The sequence below is a fragment of the Bubalus bubalis genome, chromosome 8 (genome assembly GCF_019923935.1).
Source record: "Bubalus bubalis isolate 160015118507 breed Murrah chromosome 8, NDDB_SH_1, whole genome shotgun sequence".
Classification (NCBI taxonomy): domain Eukaryota; kingdom Metazoa; phylum Chordata; class Mammalia; order Artiodactyla; family Bovidae; genus Bubalus; species Bubalus bubalis.
In genome coordinates this window covers 98,454,334-98,478,960 of record NC_059164.1, presented here as the reverse complement: position 1 = coordinate 98,478,960, position 24,627 = coordinate 98,454,334, and the positions used below count along the sequence as shown (strand labels likewise).

Below are 24,627 nucleotides of genomic sequence, written 5' to 3'. Positions count from 1 at the left end.
TGCTTCAAGCACATATCCTAATTTTGCTGTAGTTTTGCTGCTTTGGGGTGAAGTGTCATGAAATATGGAGAAGGCAATGGCACCCCACACTAGTACTCTTGCCTGGAAAAGCCCATGGACGGAGGAGCCTGGTAGGCTGCAGTCCATGGGGTCGCAAAGAGTCAGACATGACTGAGCAACTTCACTTTCCCTTTTCCCTTTCATCCATTGGAGAAGGCAATGGCAACCCACTCCAGTGTTCTTGCCTGGAGAATCCCAGGGACAAGGGAGCCTGGTGGGTTGCCGTCTATGGGGTCACACCGAGTCGGACACGACTGAAGCAACTTAGCAGTAGCAGCAGCAGTCATGAAGTATGAAAAGATCAATGGATATTGTATTTCTTGCTCCATTCCTGTCATGTTCATGCTGTGAACAGCGATCCTTGAGCTGTTTAATATATAAGTCGATCTTCATGGTGATTTCAGTCTGGGTTGCTAGTCCCTATATCGTAGCCTGGGCCAGGGCTTCAGTGATAGGATAAGCAAAGTTCAAATCAGAAACACTGTCCATACCAGGTTTTTCTTGTTGTTCAGGCAGTAAGTCATGTCTGACTCTGCGACCCCATGGACTGCAGCAGGCCAGGCTTCCCTGTCCTTCACTGTCTCCTGGAGTTTGCTGAAACTCATGTCCATTGAGTTGGTGATGCCATCCAACCATCTCATCCTCTGTCACCCCCTTCTCCTCCTGTCCTCAATTTTTCCCCAGCATCAGGATCTTCTCCAACGAGTCAGCTCTTCACATCAAGTGGCCAAAGTATTGGAGTTTCAGCTTCCAATGAATATTCAGGGTTGATTTCCTTTAGGATTAACTGGTTTGATCTCCTTGCTGTCCAAGGGACTCTCAAGAGTCTTCTCCAGCACCACAGTTCTCCAGAACCACCAGGTTTTTAAAGAGTGCTAAAAACCTTCCCTACTCTGTGGAATGTCGGGTTCGGGCAGCCTACCAGCTCTGTGATGGGCCATTTATCCTCATGTTCTCCCACCAGAGGCACCTGTGCCCATCACTGTCATCAATCAATCAATCATTGTCATCAATCTGGATCATCCTGGGAAACACAAACAATGTCAGATAGAGATGGAGATTGTGCAGTTTGGGAGCCCACGTGTGTGTGGCTTGTGACCCGAGGTGTCATCTCCTGGACCCTAGTGACTACATTCAAAGTCATACTTCCCTCCTCTTTTGTAAGACACAGGGACATTGATATGAACCACCAGTATTTGAGATTTGACTATTAAGTCCTGTCCCATAAAAGGTGAAATTTCAGTACAGCCTCTATGAACGACTTGCCAGACCAAACTGCTAGTCCATTGGCCACAGCTTGAGAACCTAAAATTCTAAAGGGATGATTCTGGGCAATTTCATGTCCACTAACACATCACACACATTGTTCATTGGCTGGACTTAGACTTGCCTTCCTTCTCCATCAAAGCCCTTCTACTGAAATGTTACACTCTTTCAGTCTCAGTCTTTCTCAGGTGGGTGAGAAGCACCTTCAGCAAGACTGCAACTTGCTTTTTGAATTCAAAGACCCACATAGTGAGATCCAAATCTTGGTTGCTAGAGTTAGATTATCTTGTGAAGTAGTGCCCACCCAGGGAAGGCAGGGACTGTCACTTATTCATGGATCCTATGAACTCCTCCTTGTGTAACCATGTTTTCTTCTCCTGAATGTAACTATTTCCTTTTAATCAGCAAGTTCTGTTGATGAGACTTAACATGCGTGCAGGCCCCTTCCTTATTTGAATGTCTTTCTGACATCATTCAAGATATCATTGAGATTTCTGATCTTGGAGTTATTTGGTGCCAGTCAGTAGTGCTCTAATTCCAAACAGTGCTGAGTAGCAAACTAGTTAGGAATGGCCTTTGAGAGGGAGAGTGGCTGAGTAGCTCCTTTGGGCCACCTCTGCACCAAATGCCCCACTCAGAGCTGAAGCATCGGGCATCTGCCAGGGTCAGTCCTCATTTGGCATGGACTCAACCACCAACACTTCTGTTATCTCAGGAGTGCTGTGCTGGTTGGGATGCTGGTATGAGACCAGTCTGAGCCATAACTTGTGAATTTCAGCCAGAACTTTCTGCTGTTCTTCCCTTTCAAAAACAGCCTTTCTGCACATGCCTGTGCTCTGATGTGCAGTCCAAGAGCACACCAGACGCAATGTACTTCAGTGATCTATCAAGTCCTTGTGCTTCCTTTCTTTTCTCAAGGTGGACTCAGAGTTAACAGGGGTTTTTAGTATTTAATAAACTTTTCCATGTACCTCTAGACCAAGACATACCTAAGGATTCACTTGTCAAGCTGGTGGGCCCTGGATTTTTGCCAGGTCAACTGGCTAACCTGCGAATGCCTTTTGTCGAACCACTTTTTTCAAAGCAGGGTGTATTTCTTGTTCAGTGCAGCCCATTTGTATTATATCATCAATAGCATGAATCACAAAACACATGTGGTTTGAGGTTTGGTTTTATTTCTACTCTCCCCCAGGGAGGCAATACTTGGCTTTGGTAAGTGCAAATTAAAACTAAGCAAACTACAGATGGTGACTGCAGCCATGAAATTAAAAGACGCTTAGTCCTTGGAAGGAAAGTTATGACCAACCTAGATAGCATATTCAAAAGCAGAGACATTACTTTGCCAACCAAGGTCCATCTAGTCAAGGCTATGATTTTTCCAGTGGTCATGTATGGATGTGAGAGTTGGACTGTGAAGAAAGCTGAGTGCCGAAGAATTGATGCTTTTGAACTGTGGAGTTGGAGAAGACTCTTGAGAGTCCCTTGGACTGCAAGGAGATCCAACAAGTCCATTCTGAAGGAGATCAGCCCTGGGATTTCTTTGGAGGGAATGATGCTGAAGCTGAAACTCCAGTACTTTGGCCACCTCATGCGAAGAGTTGACTCTTTGAAAAAGACTCTGATGCTGGGAGGGATTGGGGGCAGGAGGAGAAGGGGACGACAGAGGATGAGATGGCTGGATGGTATCACTGAGTCGATGGACATGAGTCTGAGTGAACTCTGGGAGTTGGTGATGGATAGGGAGGCCTGGTGTGCTGCGATTCATGGGGTCGCAAAGAGTCGTGACACGACTGAGAGACTGAACTGAACTGAAAGAATAAGAAGTGGAAATTTTAATTAACTATCAAGTTAAGAAAAAAAAGGGGGGGATTTTATTCGAGCCAAACTGAGGATTATAACCCAGGGAGCAGATTGTCAGGAAGCTCTGTGAACTGTATCACCTGTTAGAAGTCAAAGGCATAGTCATATACATTTTTGAGAAAAAGGATCATATGTTAAAATGACATACTGATATTTCATGTAAAGTTCACCAGGGATACATTGTCCAGGTAAGCACATAGAAGGGAGCAGCAGGTCACCATGACTCCCAACAGACCTGAGACAGAACACTATTCTTTCAAGAAGTTACCTTGCTACAACCTAGAGGGGTGGGATGAGCAGGAAGATGGGAGAGACGTTCAAGAGGGAGGGAACATATGTGTACGTATGGCTGATTCATGTTGATGTTTGGCAGAAACCAACACAATTCTGTAAAGCACTAATCCTTCAATTAAAAGATAAATAAAAAATTAAAGAAGTTACATTGTTACCATCAGAAGAAAGAAAAAAAAAACACACTGCTTTACAGTTTATCTGGCCCTTCCATCTTTGAAGAGCTCCGGTTAATGTGTAATGTGGGTGGACACTGCATTTTAGGGAGGCAGGAGGCCCAAAAAAACAGAAGGAATTTAATATTTAATTTTTTTTCTTGTCTTCCTTTGTTGTTGTTGTTCAGTCGCTCAGTTGTGTCTGAGTCTTTGTGACCCCATGGACTGCAGCATGCAGGCTTCCCTGTCCTTCACCATCACCCAGAGTTTGCTCAAACTCATGTCCATTGAGCTGGTGATGCCATCCATCCATCTCATCCTCTGCCGTCCCCTTCTCCTCCTGCCTCCAATCTTTCCCAGCATCAGGGTCTTTTCCAGTGTGTCAGCTCTTCACATCAGGTGACCAAAGGATTGGAGCTTCAGCTTCAGCATCAGCCTTTCCAATGAATATTCAGGATTTATTTCTTTTATAAATCCTGGTTTGATCTCTTTGCAGTCCAAGGGACTCTCAAGAGTCTTTTCCAGCACCACAGTTCAAAAGTATCAATTCTTTGGTGCTGAGCCTTCTTTATGGTCCAGCGCTCACATCCATACATTAGGACTGGAAAAACCACAGCTTTGACCATACAGACCTTTGTTGGCAAAGTAATGTCTCTGCTTTTTTAATATACTGTCTAAGTTTATTATAGCTTTTCTTCCAAGGAGCAATCATCTTTTGTATTTAATTTTTTTTCTTGTCTGCCTTAAAATATGAATTTTATTTCATCAGTTTCTTTACCCTGATCTGCTAGATGCCAGGGGCACTATTTCCCTTTCACTTAGACTTACTGAGAACTGCTGGGGTCCAGCCCCGGTGGAGTCAGGGGTTTCGAAGGGAAGAGGGCATTGGCGATCAGGAAACAACAGCTTATTTAAATGTTAATTAAAGATATAAAGAGTGGTTAAATAAGGATAGCTCAGTGAGGAAATTCAGTGGAGAAAAGAGGCTGAATAATTCAGCCAGAAGTTGAGAGAAAGAACGACGGGGAGACCAAGCTTCGGTGAACAAGGCCCGCACATTGTTTTCCAAAGTAGTTTTTATACCTTAAGTTATGCACAGAGGATAATGGGGGAAGGGGTAGAGTCATGCAGTAAGCCAGGCTTTCTTCCTGCAAACTTATCATATGCAAAAGTTCAGGTGATTTGCATCATCTTCTGGCCCAGAGGCCTGTTAACATTTTAAGACCCTTTCTTCAGAAAACTTAGTTTTCTCTAAAGGTGATTAGTCAGGCGCCACCCTCCAAAAGCATTAGATAAAGTTGCATTCCTATAGGGCAAAGGTGTGGTGGACTATAACAAGAAAAAGAATTAACTCAAGGGTCCAATGTTTCAAACATTAAAGCTACTACTTACACCAATTATATTAATCAATACACTGCCAGGGACACAGCAGCAAACTTAGCAGCAAACATTGGCCCAACAAGTGAAAAACCCTTCACCAATACAATTTCTAATCAATCTTTTAACTGCTCAAAGGAATCTGTATTTAGTCAGTTTAGAACATCTCATGCCTCTCAGGGTTGTGAACTAAACCACTCTTGTCATGCCCAGGACAGCCCCCCGCCCCGTAAAGTCAGAGGTGTAGGTGAGAGCACAAAGCAGTAAAGTAGGCAGACTCTGGTTTTGGGGGTAGATGCTCAAGAATTTCCAGGGGGACTCCTGAGGCTCGATCCCGCCTTTGCGTATGCCGAGCCTCCTTCCTCATGACCTTTGCCACGGGCGGAGCTCCTGCTTCCCGCAGAGAACTACCATTCCTTTTTTTAAAACTTATTTTTGGCTGGGCTGGGCCTTCGTCGCTGCGCATGGGCAAGCGGGGGCTACTCTCTAGTTGTGGTGCGTGGGCTTCTCGTTTCAGTGGCTTCTCTTGTTGCGGAGCGTGGGCTCCAGGGTACCTGGGCTTCAGTAGGTGAGGCACGTGGGGTCAGTAGTTGCGGCTCCCGGGCTCTAGAGCACAGGTTCAATAGTTGTGGCCCATGGGCTTAGTTGCTCTGCGGCATGTGGGATCTTCCTGGATCAGGGATGGAACCCGTGTGTCCTGCACTGGCAAGTGGATTCTTTGTCACTGAGTGACCAGGGAAGACCCAAGCACTATAATTTCTTATACAAGAATCTCTTGTCTTCGTACTATCTGAGAAGAAAGGTCCAACAAGTTAATTTGTCTCCTCTCCTGCCCGAGCTCTTCTGTTGCTCAAATCCTTCCTGTGTTCTAATGACGTGGCTGCTCTAACACTGTAATAGTCAGAAGCCGTTACCTTGTTCTGAGGACACAGTACTAGTAGTGAGAGGATGTTTAGGGATGTGGGTCATGCTGAGCCTGCACCGAGCACAGGATCCCAAGCGACAGACATAACCGTGTTTCTTTAGTGCGTTCACTATTCTTGTGTTTCTGAGTCCTCTAAAGCAAGAGTCAGCAAGCTGTGGCTCTTGGACCAAATCTAGCCTGTAATCTGTTTTGTGCTGTGCTCAGTCGTGTCTGACCCTTTGTGACCCCGTGGACTGTAGCCCACCAGGCTCCTCTGTCCATGGGGATTCTCCCGGCAAGAACACTGGAGTGGGTTGCTATGCCCTCCTCCAGGGATCTTCCCAACCCAGGGATCGAACCCAGTTCTCCTGCATTGCAGGTGGATTCTTTACTGTCTGAGCCACCAGGGGAGCCCAAGAATACTGGAGTGGGTAGCCTATCCCTTGTCCAGGGGCTCTTCCTGACCCAGGAATCAAACTGGGGTCGCCTGCATTGCAAGTGGTTTCCTTACCAGCTGAGTTACCAGGGAAGTTACCCAATCTGTTTTCTACTCCTTACCAATTAAGAATAGTTTTTACATTTTATTTATTTATTTACTATTGGCTACACCATGCTGCCAGGTGTGTGGGATTGAACCTTTGCCTCCTGACATGGAAGGGTGGAGTTGTAACCACTGGACCGCCAGGGAAGTCCTGGGTTTTACATTTTTAAGTTGTTTAAAATTTAAAAAAGAATATGTGACAGATATTACACGTGGCCCACAAAACCTGAAATGTTTACTATCTGACCAGTTACAGAAAAAGTTTGCCAACCCCTGCTCTAAAGCACAGGGCCCAGGGTAGGGGTTCCTCTTGCCCAGATCCAGAACAGTAGCCTCCACTCTTTCTTTCTCACATCACTTCCAAGTGTCTGAGAGTGAGCGCAAACCCAGAGTCGTAGCTGTGGTATTTTAGCTCCATCTGCTGGTCCAGGGCTTTTCACCAGTGCTGAAAACATGGGAAAGTTTTTGCAAGTTTCAGCTTCCTTTCACTGATCAATGGATTGGTTTAATTCACTGAGCCAGCCTATTGGAATTCAAGGTAGATTTTTCCATGTTTCACTGGGTTCTATTTGTTGACACACATCTCAAGTCTTGAAACCACCAATGGTTAGCAGTCCAACTCTACATCACAATAGTAGCCACAAATGAAAGTGAGGCATATACAGGACCAATAGTCATGTCATTTCTTTCTGGGAGATAAGAAGTAATAGAGAGGACAGGTAAATAGTCATTATGTTGTAAGAAAATGGTGGTAGGGAAGAGATGGCGAGCTCAGGTTTCAACACATTAGACCAATTTAAACTTCACCTTCTGGTATTATGGTAGTTTAAAAATTTTTATATAGTTGTGTATGCTTATTTATAATTGAAATGAATGACAGCAATGATAAAATGGCTAGGTGGGAGAAATTAGGATTGTTTTGTTACTATAAGTTATTCATGCGACTCAGGAAGTGGTATAGTGTTATTTGAAAGTGGACTTGAGTTCACTGTAAATGTTTATTGCAAACTCTAGGGCAACCACTAAAGGGAAAACAATGGATAATAGTTATGCTAAGAAAGGAGAGAAAATGGAGTCATATAAAAATGTCAGTTAAAACCACCAACGGCAGAAAAAGAGTAGAAGACAAAAAAAGAAATGAAGACCAAGGGCAACAAATAGAAAATAGTAATGGATATGGTGAATATTCATCCAACTAGATCAATAATTACTGTGAACATCATTGCTCTAAAGGCACTGATTACAAGACCAGAGATTGTCAGAGTGGATCAAAAAATAAGACCCCACCGTATGTTGTCCAGATGAAACCTACTTTGATTATTAAAAAATTTTATTGGAGTAGAGTTGATTTACAATGTTGTGTTAGTTTCAGATGTACAACAAAGTGAATCAGTTATACATATATCCACTCCTTATGTATAGACCATTACAGAGTACTGAGTCGTGTTCCCCATGCTATACAGCAGGTCTTTATTAGTTATCTGTTTTATATATAGTAGTGTGTATATGTCATCCTCAGTCTTCTAATTTACCCCTCCCCTATCAGGGGATATCCCCTGATAACCATAAATTTGTCTGCTACATCTGTGACTCTATTTCTGTTTTGTAAATAAGTTCATTTGTACTTTTTAAAAAAGATCTATATATAAGTGATATCATATTATATTTGTCTTTCTCTAGAAACCTACTTTAAATATAAAAATACATGTAGATTAAAAGTAAATAGATGGAGAGGAATATATTAACACTAATCAAAAGAAAGCAGGAATCAGACTTCTTTCTTTCTTTTCTGGGAAATCAGACTTCAAAGCAAGGGATAAAAAAAGAAAGTACAACACCCAAATAAGTAAAGTAAAAAAAGAGAAGTAAACTCAATGAGTCCCATAGCTCAGGGGTTGGCAAACTACAGCCTATAAGCCAGATCTGGCCCATTGCCTGTCTTCTGTTTGTTTTTTGAATGGCCCACAAACTAAAAATGGTTTTATATTTTAAATGGTTGAAAAAAATCAAAAGAAGAATATTTCATGACAAGTCCAAATTGTACAAAATACAAATTTCAGGGCCTGCCCATGGAGTTTAATTGGAACATGGGCAAGCTCATTTGTTCCCATCTTGTCTGGAAAAGTTTTGACTGAGCCTGGACAGCCCACAGAACCTCAGCAATTCACTCTCTGTCCCCTTTGCCAGCCTCTGAGTCAGAAAGTAGGAAAACAGAGAAAAGTAAAGCAGCAAGACGGTCAATACACTACTGGGTAACACCAGTATTACAAGTCACCAGCATTCTCACCATGATAACCTTGAAGTCTACTTTCTGAAAAACTTCACATAAGGTGAAAATGTCCAACAGACAGTTGGCAATAGAGGACTGGAGAGAGGAATGAGGTAGGAGCTTGCCTTCCATTGGTTCCTTTAGGGTCCAGCTTTGTCCCTTGCCCTGCCTCTGAAGGTACCACCGATCCTGGTGGCCTGGGCAGGGCTGAGGTCCCCGCCCCGCCGCAGGCCCCACCCAACCACAGGCCCCGCCCCGCCGCGGGCCCGCTCTCAGTCAATGAGCCCCACTCTTCCTCTTCAGCTGCAGGGAGCCGTCATGGTTGCCTCCTGTGTCCAGATGCTGGTGGGCTTCTCAGGCCTCATTGGCTTCCTCATGCGCTTCATCGGCCCCTTGACCATTGCTCCCACAATCTCCCTGATGGCCCTGCCTCTCTTCGATTCTGCGGGTGATGACGCCGGGATCCACTGGGGGATTGCTGCCACGTAAGTACCCTCCTGGGTGGGAGGGCCATTTGAGTTCCCTCTAGAGGAAGGTTACCCAGTTAAAAGAGTGAGTCCTGGATATTGGCAAGCTCAGGTGGTTTACAAGTACTTTCATGAACAATTGTTGGTGTTCAGTGGCCAAGTTGTGTCGGACTCTCCCTGACCCCATGGACTGCAACATGCCAGGCTTCCCTGTATATCTCACCATCTCCTGGAGTTTGCCCAAGGTCATGTCCATTGAATAGATGATGCCATCCAACCATGTCATCCTCTGTTACCCTCTTCTCCTTCTGCCTTCAATCTTTCCCGTGTCAGGGTCTTTTCCAATGAGTCAGCTGTTCGCATCAGGTGGCCAAAGTACTGGAGCTTCAGCTTCAGCATCAGTCCTTCCAAAGAGTATTCAGGGTAGATTTCCTTTAAGATTGACTGGTTTGGTCTTGCTTTCCAAGGGACTCTCAAGAGTCTTCTCCAACACCACAGTTCGAAAGCATCAATTCTTCAGCACTCTGCCTTCTTTATTGTCCAGCTCTCACACCCATACATGACTACTGGAAAGACCATAGCTTGGACTAGATGGACCTTTGTCAGCAAAATGATGTCTTTGCTTTTTAACACACTGTCTAGTTTTGTCATAGCTCTCCTGCCAAGAAGCAATTGTCTTCTAATTTCATGGCTGCAGTCACCATCTGAAGTGATTTTAGAGCCCAAGAAGAGGAAATCTGTCACTGCTTCCACATTTCCCCCTTCTATTTGCCATGAAGTGATGGGACCAGATGACATGATCTTAATTTTTTTAATATTGAGTTTTAAGCTGACTTTCACTCTCCTCTTTCACCCTCATCAAGAGGCTTTCTAGTTCATGTACATTATAATACCTTAAAAAGCAGTGAAATGGCAATTTAGAATGTATTATTCCGATTTATTTGTTATTAGTCCTCACAGACAATGAGTTCATCACAGGCAGTGTCTAAAGATATTTAGTGCAGGGTTCACAGATGGCTGATGCTACCTGTCTCTTGCCTCCTAGGTTTTCACTGAGCAAATATTTGTACACCTCCAGCTCCTGGGAAGGGTACAGAGACATAGCCCAGCTCTCAAGCATTTGGTAGTTTAGCAGAGGGTTAAGACTTGAGTCCAAGTACCTGTGATACCAGGAGACAGTGATGAGGGTCCCAGAGCGTCAAGCTTGTTCAGGGAATGGGGCGGTGACAGCCAGCTTGTGGGGGATGGAGAGGGCAGGGGAAGAGTGTCAGGAAGGCTTAGGAGTGGGGTGGGGAAGAGGCCCTCAACATTTAAACAGAGCTTTGGAGGAATTTGGCAACAACAGATGGATGTGTTCATTCACATGGGCTTTGACCCTGGCCTTAGTGGCTCCAGTCTGGATCTATGCAGCTGTCATGCTCATTTCTCAGGTCCAAGGAATAGTAGTCCTCTGCCCACTCTTCCTCTTCAGCCACCGGCAGCCTCTGAAAGGGGCCTGCCCACCTGTTCCCAGCTGGCAGGATGCAGAGCAGGGCCTAGATGAGGACCTTCCTAGCACAGCCCCTGCTCCCCAGACCCAGAGGCACACGGTAGCCCAGCTTCCTGGAGCCTCGCTCTGGATGTGCCCCAGCTCACGAGGTTGGGTGCGGTTTGTTTCTGTTTCAGGACCATCTTCCTCATCGTGCTGTTTTCTCAGTACCTGAAAAACATTGCAGTGCCCGTGCCCGTTTATGGACGAGAGAAGAAGTCTCACGCCTCTAAGTTCTACCTGTTTCAGATCTTCCCTGTAAGAAGCACTCCCCACCTGCCGCCATTCTTAGCTGACCCAACTGGAGAGTGAGGGGCAGCTTCTTGCTCATCCAGATGGGCCTCAAGTCAAATGCTCTCTACCTGCAGTGGCCTCTCCTCCTCGGCCTCCCCTAACTGCTCCTCCCCACCCTGCCCATGGGTGGTGGGAGCATTGGCTTAATGCCCTACAGCTCCTCCCTCAATGCTTCTCTCCTGCGGGAGCAGAGCGCTTGCCCCAGGTTGCTACAGCGGTCGCCAGTGTGGGACGGCTTCCTCATGTTTCCCGGGATGTCCTCAGAGCATGGCCCTGGGGGAGGTAGCCAGAATCTCCACTATGGGTGCAAAATGAAGGGCCAAGATGCTTAGGTTCTTTCTCATTGGTGCTTTCTCATTGATTCCTGGATGATTCAGATGGTGCCTCCTTTTTCAGAGCCTTCTCTGTTGAATTTGTTCCAATCTGTCAAGCAGGCGCAGTTGCCAACCCCATAAAGGTGTTTTCAGGTTTGATTCACCTATGACCTACATTCTGCATTATAAAAAAGATACTTCCATGTAATGATCTCATTGATCCTTCCACAACCCTGTAGGCCAGTGGTTCAGAAGTTCAGTGTGCATAAGATTCACTTGGGAACATTACTAAAAATACAGATGTCTGGAGTTCTACCACCAGAGATTATAAATCAATACATCTGAGGACCCCACTTTAAGAAATCCTGCTTCAGGCTTGAAGAGCAATGGCTGAAATTCCATTGTACAGATGAGCAAACTGAGGCTCAAGGAGTTTGAAGCAAGTCATGTGACCAGCAAACAGTAGAAAGGGAGTCAGCTTGCAGTCCTTCTGACCCAGGCCTTGTCTACTTTCCTGGACATTTCTGCCTCTACCTGGCATGAGGTCTCCCTATGGTTTACTGTCTGTGTTCCTTTACTGTGTTACTTATCCACTGACACACAGATTTCTGTTGTCACTGGGAGGGTTCCTAATCCAACACTTCCTCATTTTGAAGAGCTTTCCTGAATTCTCTCTTTTGCCCAACCTTGCTGGGAGGTGTGGACAGGGGCAGGGAGTGGGACCAGGTGTGAAGGGCACCTCCCTTCCGCAGGTACTGCTGGGGCTCTGCATCTCGTGGCTGCTCTGCTTTGTGCTCACAGTCAGCGACGCCCTCCCTTCAGCACCCACAGCCTACGGGTACCTGGCCCGCACTGACACCAAAGGCAACGTCCTGAGCCAGGCTCCGTGGTTTCGCTTCCCTTACCCAGGTAATGAGCAGACTGGGCCCTTGTTGCCTGGGACACATGCTTCCTAGGTCTGTCCATGGGGCTCAGGGCACCAGAGCGGGTGGTGAATAGCGCCACGGGGTGGGGGGAAATATCTTCTTCAAGGGATCTGACAACAGCCTGTGGGGGGGGGAAGCACAGAGGAACCCCGACCTCTAGCCAGCATCTGGGGCTCCTCCTGGACTTGGTGGGTCCCACACAAGGGAGGCTCGGGACTGAATGAGAACATTTCTGGGTTGGAGGTCAAGGCCATCCCCTAGGCCTCTTCTGGTCCCCTTTCCCTGCAGTTCTTGGCTCAGGTTGTGTGAATAAGCACGTTTCAGTGGTGATAGGCAGGTGTGGCCTCAGGGGCTAGGGAGCTACGGCCTCCCTGAGTAAGTATCTGGACTTCAGAATGCTTCAGGGCCTTCCTGGTAAAAGGCCGGGCTGCTGGTTCTTTGTGCGCACTGTGACCCCAAGGTCAGGGCATGGGACCCATCCCCAGGGAGGCACGGGTAAGGCAGGGGTTCAAGACAAAGTCTCAGGACAGTTGTGGGGCTGAAAGACGTGTTGCCTAGTGTTTAAAGCCTTCCGGAGAATTCTCTCGGAAAGAAATTATTTGGGGTCCAGTATCCTGTTGTCTTCTGGGTTAATATTCCCTCTGCATTGCATTTTCAGGACAGTGGGGCCTCCCCACCGTCAGCCTGGCTGGGGTCTTTGGGATCATCGCAGCGGTAATCTCCTCAATGGTGGAGTCAATAGGTGATTATCATGCCTGTGCCCGCCTGGTGGGGGCACCACCCCCTCCAAAGCATGCCATCAACCGAGGCATCGGCATCGAGGGCCTGGGCTGCCTGCTGGCAGGGGCCTGGGGGACAGGGAATGGCACCACCTCCTACAGCGAGAATGTGGGCGCACTCGGCATCACCAGGGTAAGGCTGAAGACAGTGGTCCATGGGTATGTGTGTGTGGCAGGGGTGGGTGGTGGGTGTGCAGGCTAAGTACCTGGATCTGTCATCCATGTCTTAGTCTCTTATTGTTGCTGCAACAAATTACCACAAACATAATGGCTTTCAATAACGCAAATGTATTATCTTACCAATCTGGAGGTCAGAACTCCAACACAGGTCTCACAGGACTACAGTAAAGGTATTAGTGGGGCTACGTTCCTGCCTGGAGGCTCCAGGGGAGAATCCATCGCCCTGCTTTTTCCATCATCTAGAGGCTCCCCACATCCTTGGCTATGGCCTCTTTCCCCCATCTTAAAGCCAGCAGCATTGCATCTTCTGACCTTTCTTCCTTTGTCACGTCTCCCTTTGACTACACCTGGGAAAGACTCTGCTTATGTGGGTATGTGTAATTAGATTGGGCCACCTGGCTAATTCAGGATACTCTCTCCATCTCAGAATCCTTAAGCTCCCTTTGCCATGTGAGTTTGGGATCAGGATGTGGACATCTCTGAGGAGCCGTTATTCTGCTACTGTTCTGACCTTCTTGGCTGCAGTCACCTGTGCCTGCGTGTCCCAAGGGTGCCTCTCACTCAGCATGGCCTCTGTGATGTTCAGCCCATGCCCCCGTCTTACCTCTCCTCCTTGTAAACCTTGTCCTGTGGATTCACCCAGGGCATCCTTATTGTCTCTGACCTGCACCCCTCACAGTGGATTCTGTCTTCTCTGTGTGCCTGTGGCCCTCCTGTCCTCTTGTCTCCCAGCAGGACCACAGCTTGATCAATCATCTCTCACCTGAACATGGCAGCATCCCTATCTCTTCCCAGGATCTTGCCCATCTCTCATCAGGCTGCCACCTGGCTGCCCAAGGATCTTAGTTCCTACTTAAAATCTCTTCTGGGCTCCCATTTTCCACAGGAAAGCCCCATAAGTTCAGCACAAATTCTTCAAGATGGTGCTTTCTAAGAAGGCTTAGAAAAGCATATTATTACAATGTTGCTTTCCTGTCTGCTTCAGTGCAGAGGTGTGGTGTTTCCCAGAACAAGTGAAGTCAGCTTTGGAGAATACAGAGCCCGCTATTCATTCCCCTCGCTGCATTTTCTGATCGCGCCCTCAGACCTACCCACCTCTGTGTCTGCACGGCCTCGGGCCCACAGGGGGAGCTCAAACGCGTGGGCAGCAGCAGAGCCAGCGCCCAGCCCTGCAGCAACTGACACCGTGGACGCCTGGGTACTTTCCCAAAGTTTCCAAACCTTAGTGCAAGTGAAAGGAATGTTTTTCCATGTGAGGACCACTGACCCACACAGAAATATAACAGGAATGGGCTACATGAGTAAAAAGCAGCAACTATTTTTCCTGCTAAAGGAAGCAAATATCATGCAGAACAGAAAATTATACTCAATAAATGGAACAAAATTTTTTTGATGTATCATTTCTAAATTAAGGCTGTTTAGAGTAGAAGGAAAGAGTGGGGCAGAAAGGTACATGAGCAGGCTGCAAATTGAGTTGTTCAGTTCCTCAGTTGTATCCTACCCATTGCGACCCTGTGGACTACAGTTCAGTTCAGTCCAGTTGCTCAGTTGTGTCTGAATCCTTGTGACCCCATGGACTGGAGCACACCAGGCCTCCCTGTCCATCACCAACTCCAAGAGTTTACTCAAACTCATGTCCATCGTGTCTGTGATGTCATCCAATCATCTCATCCTCTGTCATCGCCTTCTCCTCCTGCCTTCAATCTTTCCCAACATTGGGGTCTTTTCCAATGAGTCGGTTCTTCCCATCAGGTGGCCAAAATATTGGAGTTTCAGCTTCAGTATCAGTCCTTCCAGTGAAGATTCAGGACTGATTTCTTTTAAGATTGACTGGTTGAATCTCCTTGCAGTCCAAGGGACTCTCAAGAGTCTTCTCCAACACCACAGTTCAAAAGCATCAATTCTTTGGCACTCAGCTTTCTGTAGTCCAACTCTCATATCCATACGTGACTACTGGAAAAACCATAGCTTTGACTATACAGACTTTTGTGGACAAAATAATGTCTCTGCTTTTTAATATGCTATCTAGGTTGGTCATAGATTTTATTCCAAGGTGCAAGCATCTTTTAATTTCATGGCTGCAGTCACCATCTGCAGTGATTTTGGAGTCCAAGAAAATAAAGTCTGCCCTTGTTTCCATTGTTTCCCCATCTGTTTGCCATGGAGTGATGGGACCAGATGCCATGATCTTTGTTTGCTGAATGTTAAGTTTTAAGCCAGCTTTTCCACTCTCCTCTTTCACTTTCATCAAGAGGCTCTTTAATTCCTCTTTGCTCTCTGCAATAAGGTGGTGTCATCTGCATATCTGAGGTTATTGATATTTCTCCCGACAATCTTGATTCCAGGTTTTGCTTCATCCAGTCCGGCATTTCGCATCATGTGCTTTGCATATATGTTAAGTAAGCAGGGTGACAATATACAGCCTTGATGTACTCCTTTCCCAATTTGGAACTAGTCCGTTTTTCCATGTCCAGTTCTAACTGCTGCTTCTTGACCTGCATACAGGTTTCTCAGGAGGAAGGTAAGGTGGTCTGATATTTCTGTCTCTTTAAGAAAATTCCAGTTTGTTGTGATCCACACAGTCAAAGGCTTTAGCATAGTCAGTGAAGCAGAAGTAAATGTTTTTCTGGATTTTTCTTGCTTTTTCTGTGATCCAGTGGATGTTGGCAATTTGATTTCTGGTTCCTCTGTCTTTTCTAAATCCAGCTTGTGTATCTGGAAGTTCACGGTTCACGTACTGTTGTTGAAACCTGGCTTAGAGAATTTTGAGCATTACTTTGCCAGCATGTGAAATGAGTGCAATTGTGCAGGAGTTTGAACATTCTTTGGTTTGCCCTTCTTTGGGATTGGAATGAAAACTGACCTTTTTCAGTCCTGTGGCCACTGCTGAGTTTTCCAAATATTGGCATATTGAGTGCAGCACTTTCACAGCTTCATCTTTTAGGATTTGAAATAGCTCAGCTGGAATTCCTTCACCTCCACTAGCTTTGTTCATAGTGATGCTTCCTAAGGCCCACTTGACTTCACACTCCAAGATGGCTGGCTCTACATGAGTGATCACAGCATTGTGGTTATCTGGGCCATTAAGTCCTTTTTGGTATACTACTATCACTAAGTCACTTCAGTCATGTCCGACTCTGTGTGACCCCATAGATGGCAGCCCACCAGGCTCCCCGATCCCTGGGATTCTCCAGGCAAGAACACTGAAGTGGGTTGCCATTTCCTTCTCCAATGCATGAAAGTGAAAAGTCAAAGTGAAGTCGCTCAGTCGTGTCTGACTCTTCGCAACCCCATGGACTGCAGCCTACCAGGCTCCCCCATCCATGGGATTTTCCAGGCAAGAGTACTGGAGTAGGGTGCCATTTCTTCTGTGTATTCTCACCACCTCTTCTTAATATCTTCTGTGTCTATTAGATCCATACTGTCCTTTATTGTGCCCACCTTTGCATGAAATGTTCCCTTAGTATCGCTAATTTTCTTGAAGAGATCTCTAGTCTCTCCCATTCTTTTGTTTTCCTGTATTGTTTGCGTTGTTCACTTAGGAAGGCTTTCTTATCTTTCCTTGCTATTCTTTGGAACTCTGCATTCATATGGGTATATCTTTCCTTTTCTCCTTTGCCTTTCACTAGTTTTTGGTTCTTTCCTAGTTGGTGGGGTGGGAAGTGGGGGACAAGTGGAGGTGTGGGGGGAGGAATTAGGTTGGTCAGAGGCTTCCCATCACTTCTCTAGGGTGTGATGGGATGTCACAACAGCCCAGATGTCAGTCCTGAGACCAAAAGAGACCCAGGGCTGCATGGTAAATTCTGTGGTGGTAGGATTTGGGATGATCTGCCATTCATGAGATCATAAGTATATCCAAAGGGCGTTGGTTGAACCTGAAAAGTTGATTCACTGTGCTTAGATTCATGCTTAGTTCCCACAGTTCATTGTTAGGCTTGTAAACAAAACAGAAGTTTCCTTTGATGTGGTAAATTCTTTTTTTTTTTTTTTTGATAGGCAAGAAGTAGCTTTATTAATATAGGATAACTTTAAGAGCTGCAGCGGGCAGGTGAGGGAGGCCTGCTGATGTGGTAAATTCTTATCACATGTTTTCTTATGAAGTCAGTTAAATAAATTGTGCTCATGGTCTTCTCAAGGCAATAATACTGAAGTGGTTTGCCATTCCGTTCTCCAGTGGACCATGTTTTGTTAGGCCCTGAATAGCGGGGGCATGCCCTTCAGCCACTCCATGTGGCCAGAGGATGTGACTGGTGCCCTGGTTGTGCCACTGCTGGTCCTCGCTGAGCGTGTCAACCTTCACCAGCCGCCAGGTGGCAGTCAGTGGTCAATGTGCTCTTAAGCTGGGAAGAAAACTAAGCAAAGGTGAAATCTGCTACTCTATCACTGCATTAACAGACTTCAAGTTGTTGACATTGGAGTATCTTAAAATTTTTAAACATTGTGGTAGAAGACACATAACATAAAATCTACCATCTTAATATTTTTGAAGTGTACAGTTCAGTACTATTAAGTGTATCCACCCACAATGCTGTGCAACAGATCTCCAGAGCTTTTTATTCCTACAAAACAAACTACCCTGGAGTATCATTTTAATGTTTTTGTTCATTTCTTTGTTTTTTTTTTTTACATTTTGGCTGGACCACATGGCACGTGGGATGTTCCTTCCATGACCAGGGATGAAGCTTGCACCCTGGGAAGCCCTGTCAAACATTGCCCATATATGCATGGACTTATTTATGGGCTCTCAATTCTGTCCCCTTGGTGTATGTGTCTGTTTTTATGCAAGCACCATACTGTTTTGATTACTATAGTTTTGTAGTATAGTTTGAAATCAGGAATTGAGATGCCTCCAGCTTTATTTTTCTTTTTCAGAATTGCTTTATATATTTGGCATCTCTTGTGTTTACATAAGCATTTTAGGGTCTTCCCTGGCGGTTCAAATGATAAAGAATCCCCCTGCAATGCAGGAGATCTGGGTTTGATCCCTGGGTTGGGAAGATCCCCTGGAGAAGGGACTGGCTACCCACTCCAGTAGTCTTGCCTGGAGAATTCCATGGACAGAGGGTCCTGGTGGGCTACAGTCCATGGGGTTGCAAAGAGTGGGCACAACTGAACAACTGACACTATACTACTATATGTAAGCATTTAGCATTTTTTTTCTATTCCTGTGAAAATGCTGTTGAAAATTTGATACGGATTGCATTGAATCTGTAGATGGCTTCAGTAATATGGACAGTTAGCAATACTAATTCTTCAAGTCATGACATAATATACCTTTGCATTTATTTGTGTCTTCTTCAGTTTCTTTCCTCAAAGTCTTATAGTTTCCACCTCCTTGTTTAAATTCATCTTTAAATATTTTATTGTTTTTGATGCTATTATGAATGGGTATGTTTTATTTCTTTTTCAGATGTTTTATTATTAGTGTGGGAAAATGTGACATTTCTGTACATTCATTTTATATCCTGTAACTTTACTGAATTCACTGATTAGTTCTAACAGTTTCTTAGTGGAGTTTTAGGATTTTCTACATATGAGATCATATCATCTGTAAATAAAGATAATTTTACTCCTACCTTTTTATTTGGGTGCCTTTTATTTCTTTATGTTACCTGGTTCCTATGGCTGTGGACTTCCAGTAATGTGTTGAATAGGAGTGGTGAGGTTGTCACCCTAGTCTTGGTTCTGATCTGATCGTAGAAGAAAAGTTTCCCACCTTTCAGCCTTGAGCATGATGTGAGTTGTGGGCTTTTTATATTTGCCTTTAGCTACATTCTTTCTCTATTTGATTTGTGGAAAGGTTTTTTTTAATCAACAAAGGATGTTCAATTTTGTCCAGTGCTTTTTCTGCATCTGTTGAGATGATCATATATTTTTATCTTTCATTCTATTAATGTGGTGTATCACATTTACTGATTTGCATATGTCGAGACATCCTGGCATCCCAGAGATAAATTCCACTTGATCATGGTGTATGATCCTTTTAATGTGCTGTTAAATTAGGTTTGCTAATATTTTGTTGATAGTTTTTCTATCTATATTCATCAAGGATATTGGTCTGTACAGTTGACCCTAGAATAATATGGGAAATGGGGTGGGATTAGGTGCACCAACCCTCCTCACAGCCAAAAGCCCTTGCATAACTTATAGTTGGATCTTTGTACATGTGGTCCGTCCATATCCGTGGTTCCCTCATATCTGTGGTTCCATCATATCTGTGGTTCCATCATATCCAGGGTTCCACATTCACAGATTCAGCCTACCATGGACTGTTTAGTGCTGCAGTGTTTACTGTTGAAAAATATCTGCATGTAAAAGAACCTGCTGCTACTGCTAAGTCGCTTCAGTCGTGTCTGACTCTGTGCGACCTAGAGACGGCGGCCCACCAGGCTCCCCCATCCTTGGGATTCTCCAGGCGAGAACACTGGAGTGGGTTGCCATTTCCTTCTCCAATGCATGAAAGTGAAGTTGCTCAGTTGTGTCCGACTCTTTGCGAACCCATGGACTGCAGCCTACCAGGCTCCTCCGTCCATGAGATTTTCCAGGCAAGAGTACTGGAGTGGGTGCCATTGCCTTCTCCGGTAAAGGAACCTACACAGTTCCAAATCATTGTTCAAGGTTCACCTGTACTTTCTTTGCTTGTAGTGTCCTTATCTTGCTTTGGTACTGCCAGGGTAATGCTGGCCTCCTATAATAAGCTTGTGAAGTAAGTATTATTAATTCCACCTGATAAATTTGAAGGCTGATATTTGGAGAGGTTAGATAACATGCGTAAAGCCGCACAGCTAGTTAGAGGCAGAGTTGGAACTGGCTCTCAAACTCCACTCTTAAGCATTGGGCCACTCCTTCCCAAAAGAGACTTCTTGACACTTCTTCACAAAAAGCTGCCCAGAGAAGGAGCACTGGAGTCAGGACTTGAAGATAGGTATGAGAGCAGCAGAGAGGAGAGGTGAGGGCAGAGGCTGGGACCCAAGATCACACCCTCATCCTTTCCCTAGCCCCATGAGAAGTAGAGGGAGCTCCTCCTGTAGGTCCCCTGGAGCTGTTGTTTGTGATTCCCCAGGAGGAGCGCAGAGGTCTCCAGGGCATGTGGCCTGGTTGGAGCTCAGCCACCATCTCTGTCCCTTCTCCCTGCGTGCTGCAGGTAGGAAGCAGGATGGTGATTGTCGCTGCGGGCTGCGTGCTGCTCCTGATGGGCATATTTGGGAAGATCGGGGCTGCATTTGCCACCATCCCGACACCCGTGATCGGAGGCATGTTCCTGGTGATGTTCGGGGTCATCACTGCCGTGGGGATTTCCAATCTCCAGGTGAGGCAAAGCACCCTTGGAAAAGCAGCAGCACTGCATCTCCTGAGAGGAGCCCATGGGGATGGAGATGAATGGAACAGCCCGGGGACAAGGGAGGAGAAGGGCATCCTCCAGTCCAAATGCACCGGCCCCAAATGGAGGGAAGAAGTAACCAGGAACATCCAAACTTCTGAAAAACAAAATTGGATCCGTTTGGATCGGATTATCCAAACCTCTCAGCTCTCAGGGCCAGGGGGGAGTGGGACTTGACTGGGAGCCTGTGCCCTCTGAATCCAACCTCCCCCTCCAGCCTCCAGTGATGGGCGAACAGGGGGCACTTTAGTGGGGTGCTTGGTGTTCAGTATAGGTGCTGATGGCTCCGGGCCTCTCTCTTGCAGTACGTGGACTTGAACTCACCCAGAAACCTCTTCATCTTCGGCTTCTCCATCTTCTGTGGGCTTGCCATTCCCAACTGGGTGAACAAGAACCCAGAGAGGCTCCACACAGGTGATTCTCCATCCTCTAGACTGTGACCATTCCAGGAGCAGAGCCGGTGGGGCCCTTGGTTCCCGGAAATTCCTGTCACTTCTTTTAAATTAACTCTAGTCACCATGTTGTACATTACATCGCCATTACTTATTTCCAGTTTTGTTGAGATACAACTGGCATACATCACTGTATGATACCAGGTATACAGCATAAAATTTTTATGTACATCCATTGTGAAATGATTACCAAAATAAGTCTAGTTAACACCCATCATCTCACATGGATACAATAAAAAGAAGTGGGGGAAAAAAGAAAAACATTTCTCCTTGTGGTGAGAACTCTTAGGGTTTATTCTGTTAAGAACTGTATGGTTAACATACAGCAGCATTAACCATAGTTTTCATGTTGTACATTCCACTGCTCATCCTTATCTCATAACTGGAAGTGTGTACCTTTTGATCACCTTCCTCCAGCACCTCCTTCTTCTCCCACATCCCGCTTCTGGTAATTGCAAATTGATCTCTTTTTCTATGAGTTTTAATTTTTTTTAAGAGTCTACATATAATAAGTGAGATCATACATATTTGTTTTTCTCTCTCAGATTTATTTCACAGCACAGTGCCCTCAAGGTCTATCCATGTTGTGTAAATAACGACATTTCATTCTTTTCCTTGTGGCTGGATAATATCCATTGTAAACATACACATTTTCTTTAACTGCTAATCCACTGAAGAACACTTAGGTTGTTTTGATATCTTGGCTGTTGTAAATAATGCTACTGTGAATGTGGCTGTGCGTGTGTCTTTTTGAGTTGGTGTTTTCATTTTCTTTGAATAAATATCCAGAAGTGGAATTGCTGGATCATATGGGTGGACAGGGAGGCCTGGCGTGCTGCAAATCATGGGGTTGCAAAGAGTCGGACATGACTGAGTGACTGAACTGAACTGAATGGTAGTTCTATTTTCAATTTTTTAAGGAACATCCATGCTGTTTTCCATATGGCTGCACTAATTTGCAGTCCCATCAATGATGCATAAGGGTTTCTATTTTTCCACACCCTTGCCAACACTTGTCAGTTCTTTCTGGGAAAAGCCATCCTCACAGGTGTGAGATGACTACCTCACTGTGGTTTTGGTTTGCATTTCCCTGCTGTCAGCGATGCTGAACACCTTTCATGTACTCGTTGGTCATCTGGACATCTTCTTTGGGAAAGTCTCTGCCAAGATCCTCTGCCTATTTTGTAATCCCTGTCACTTTCGTCTCCACCGTAGGGATTCTTCAGCTGGACCAAGTCATCCAGGTGCTGCTGACCACGGGCATGTTTGTTGGTGGATTTCTGGGATTCCTGTTGGACAACACCATCCCTGGTAGGGCTCATCTCTGCCCTGTAAGCTGGCAGTGTGGGTAGACGGTCAGCATTAGGGCCAGCCGCGTTGCTTCCCTAGCCCCAGTTCCCATGTGAGGCTGGGCACAGCATACCCTGAGCGGGTCCAGGGTCTGGGTGGGGTGATTTAAAGTCCCTGTCTACAAATATAGTCACATTCTGAGGAACCTGAGGAGGGCGGTTAGGGCTTCAACATATGATTTTGTGAGTGGGTGGGTGAGCACAGATCAGCCCATAGAAGGACCCTAAGGTGGGAAATATACCAGAAGCAAAGCGCAAAAGGCACAGCCCCAGCTCTCTTAGAGCCTGCAGTCTAGCTAGGGTGGGAGAGAACACAGTATAGACTCATATCCCAACAAAAGCCATAACTGGTGTGTTGTGCTCCAGGTGCTCTGTACTGAGCATACAGAGAGCAGCAGGACATGCCCGGCCTTCTGGAGCCTCACAGGCTTGTAAGAAAGGGAGACACAACCACAGGCCCTTACAATACAGGGCACTGAGTGTGGCGGTGAGCACACCAAACCCATCAGTGCTGAGGATGTGTCCGGTGAAGGGTGCAGAGTTGTCCTCACTTGTGGCTTTCTGTGCTCCCTTCTTGGTCCTCCGACAGTTTCTTGAAAGGACCTCTGTAATAACTCCTGTTTATTCTGATATTCTGTTTTCCACATTTCTTCTCTCCACCAAATACAAAAGACACCTGCATTCTAGAAACCTTGAAACATAGAAAGGTCCACTCCGGAAGAGGAGGAAAGAACAGTGGTTCATAGAAGGTCATACCCTAGAGCTCAGAAAACTCCTGGTGATGAGCTGAGTTGTGGTTGGTGTTCAGTCACTCAGTCACCTATGACTCTTTGTGACCCCATGGACTGCATCATGCCAGGCCTCCCTGTCCATCATCAACTCCTGGAGCTTACTCAAACTCATGTCCATTGAGTAGGTGATGCCATCCAACCATCTCATCCTCTGTCTTCCCCTTCTCCTCCTGCCTTCAATCTTTCCCAGCATCAGGGTCTTTTCCAGTGAGTCAGCTCTTATCAGGTGGTCAAAGTATTGGAGCTTCAGCTTCAGCATCAGTCCTTCTAATGAATATTCAGGGTTGATTTCCTTTAGGATCGACTGGTTGGATCTCCTTGCTGTCCAAGGGACTCCCAAGAGTCTTCTCCAGCACTATAGCTCTAAAGCATCAGTTCTTTAGCACTCAAGCCTTTTTTATTTTCCAACTCTCACATCCATTGAGTTGAGTTGGGTGGAGTTGAGCTGAACTGATTCTTGGGATGAGCTGGGAGGAGGAGAAGGACGAGCTGCCGGCAGGACCAGGGCATTGTGAACTGGCCTCTCCAGACGCTCCTCCTGCCCAGGTCCGCCAGCTCCCTTGGGGCCCAGTCCTGACCTCGCTCTCTGTCTCCTATTAGGAAGTCTGGAGGAGAGAGGCCTTCTGGCATGGAATCAAGTCCAGGAGGAGTCTGAGGAGACTACGAAGGCCTTGGAGGTCTACGGCCTCCCCTGGGGGATCGGCACCAGGTTCTGCACGTCCTTCTGTGCCCAGTACCTCCCCTTCTGGCCCAGGGAAGGCGAGGTGGGAGTGCGCCAGCTCTCGCTCTGCCCCTGGGACTCCTCAGGAGAGGGGCCTTGGAGTGCCCAGGACACCCAGCTGTGAGAAGACTCCTTCTGCACCGCCCCCACCCAGTGTGCTCCTCGCCCCACCCACCATGGGAGGTACCCTGTCGACCTGAGCATCTCTGCATCCCACACGTGGTGGCAGAGTTAGATAAGTGTTAGATTAAGGTCAGGGCAAGTGTGCTGTGACCCCCGTCAGCGAGTCAGCAAGGTCTAGCCTCAAGCTACATCCTTACACCGTGCTCAGCCCTCCCGTCTTCAGGGTAAACCAGGGCAAACCAGGGCAGCCTGGTGTCCACACAGAAAGCCTCTAAGCAGTATTTTGATGCATTGGGAGGCAGAGGCTTTGGGTGGGGTAGGGAACAGAGATGGGGCTGTTAGCTGAAAGGTGACAGTAACATTTCTCTTCCTCCGCAAAGAAGTATGAGGCCTGCTGACCCCTCCCATGCAGGTTCCTCCCATCCAGATTCCTCCCAATCAGGCCCCTCCCCTCCAGGCCCCTGCCACTGGCAAACGCTGAGCTTGTGCTAAGTCATTTCCGTCGTGTCCGACTCTGTGCAACCCTATGGACTGTAGCCCGCCAGGCTCCTCTGTCCATGGGACTCTCCAAGCAAGAATACTGGGGTGGGTTGCCATCT

At 46.3% G+C, this 24,627-nt stretch overlaps 1 protein-coding gene across 6 annotated transcripts in view; it reads left to right on the top strand.

Annotated features, from left to right (window-relative positions):
* LOC123327572 (solute carrier family 23 member 1) overlaps positions 1–24,578 on the top strand; it is a 69,736-nt gene extending 45,158 nt beyond the window's left edge. For 5 of the 6 annotated variants that reach the window (XM_044946897.1, XM_044946892.1, XM_044946893.1 and 2 more), the window contains 8 exons: positions 9,027–9,208; positions 10,856–10,976; positions 12,079–12,235; positions 12,911–13,164; positions 20,356–20,520; positions 20,898–21,006; positions 22,260–22,355; positions 23,785–24,578. In XM_044946897.1, coding sequence (XP_044802832.1) covers positions 9,027–9,208; positions 10,856–10,976; positions 12,079–12,235; positions 12,911–13,164; positions 20,356–20,520; positions 20,898–21,006; positions 22,260–22,355; positions 23,785–24,029 — 1,329 coding nt within the window. In that variant the 3' untranslated portion in view covers positions 24,030–24,578. Of the gene's footprint in view, positions 1–9,026; positions 9,209–10,855; positions 10,977–12,078; positions 12,236–12,910; positions 13,165–14,196; positions 14,769–20,355; positions 20,521–20,897; positions 21,007–22,259; positions 22,356–23,784 lie in introns of those variants that run through there. The other variant, XM_044946894.1, reaches the window with a different exon arrangement.
* The last annotated feature ends 49 nt before the right edge of the window (positions 24,579–24,627 follow it).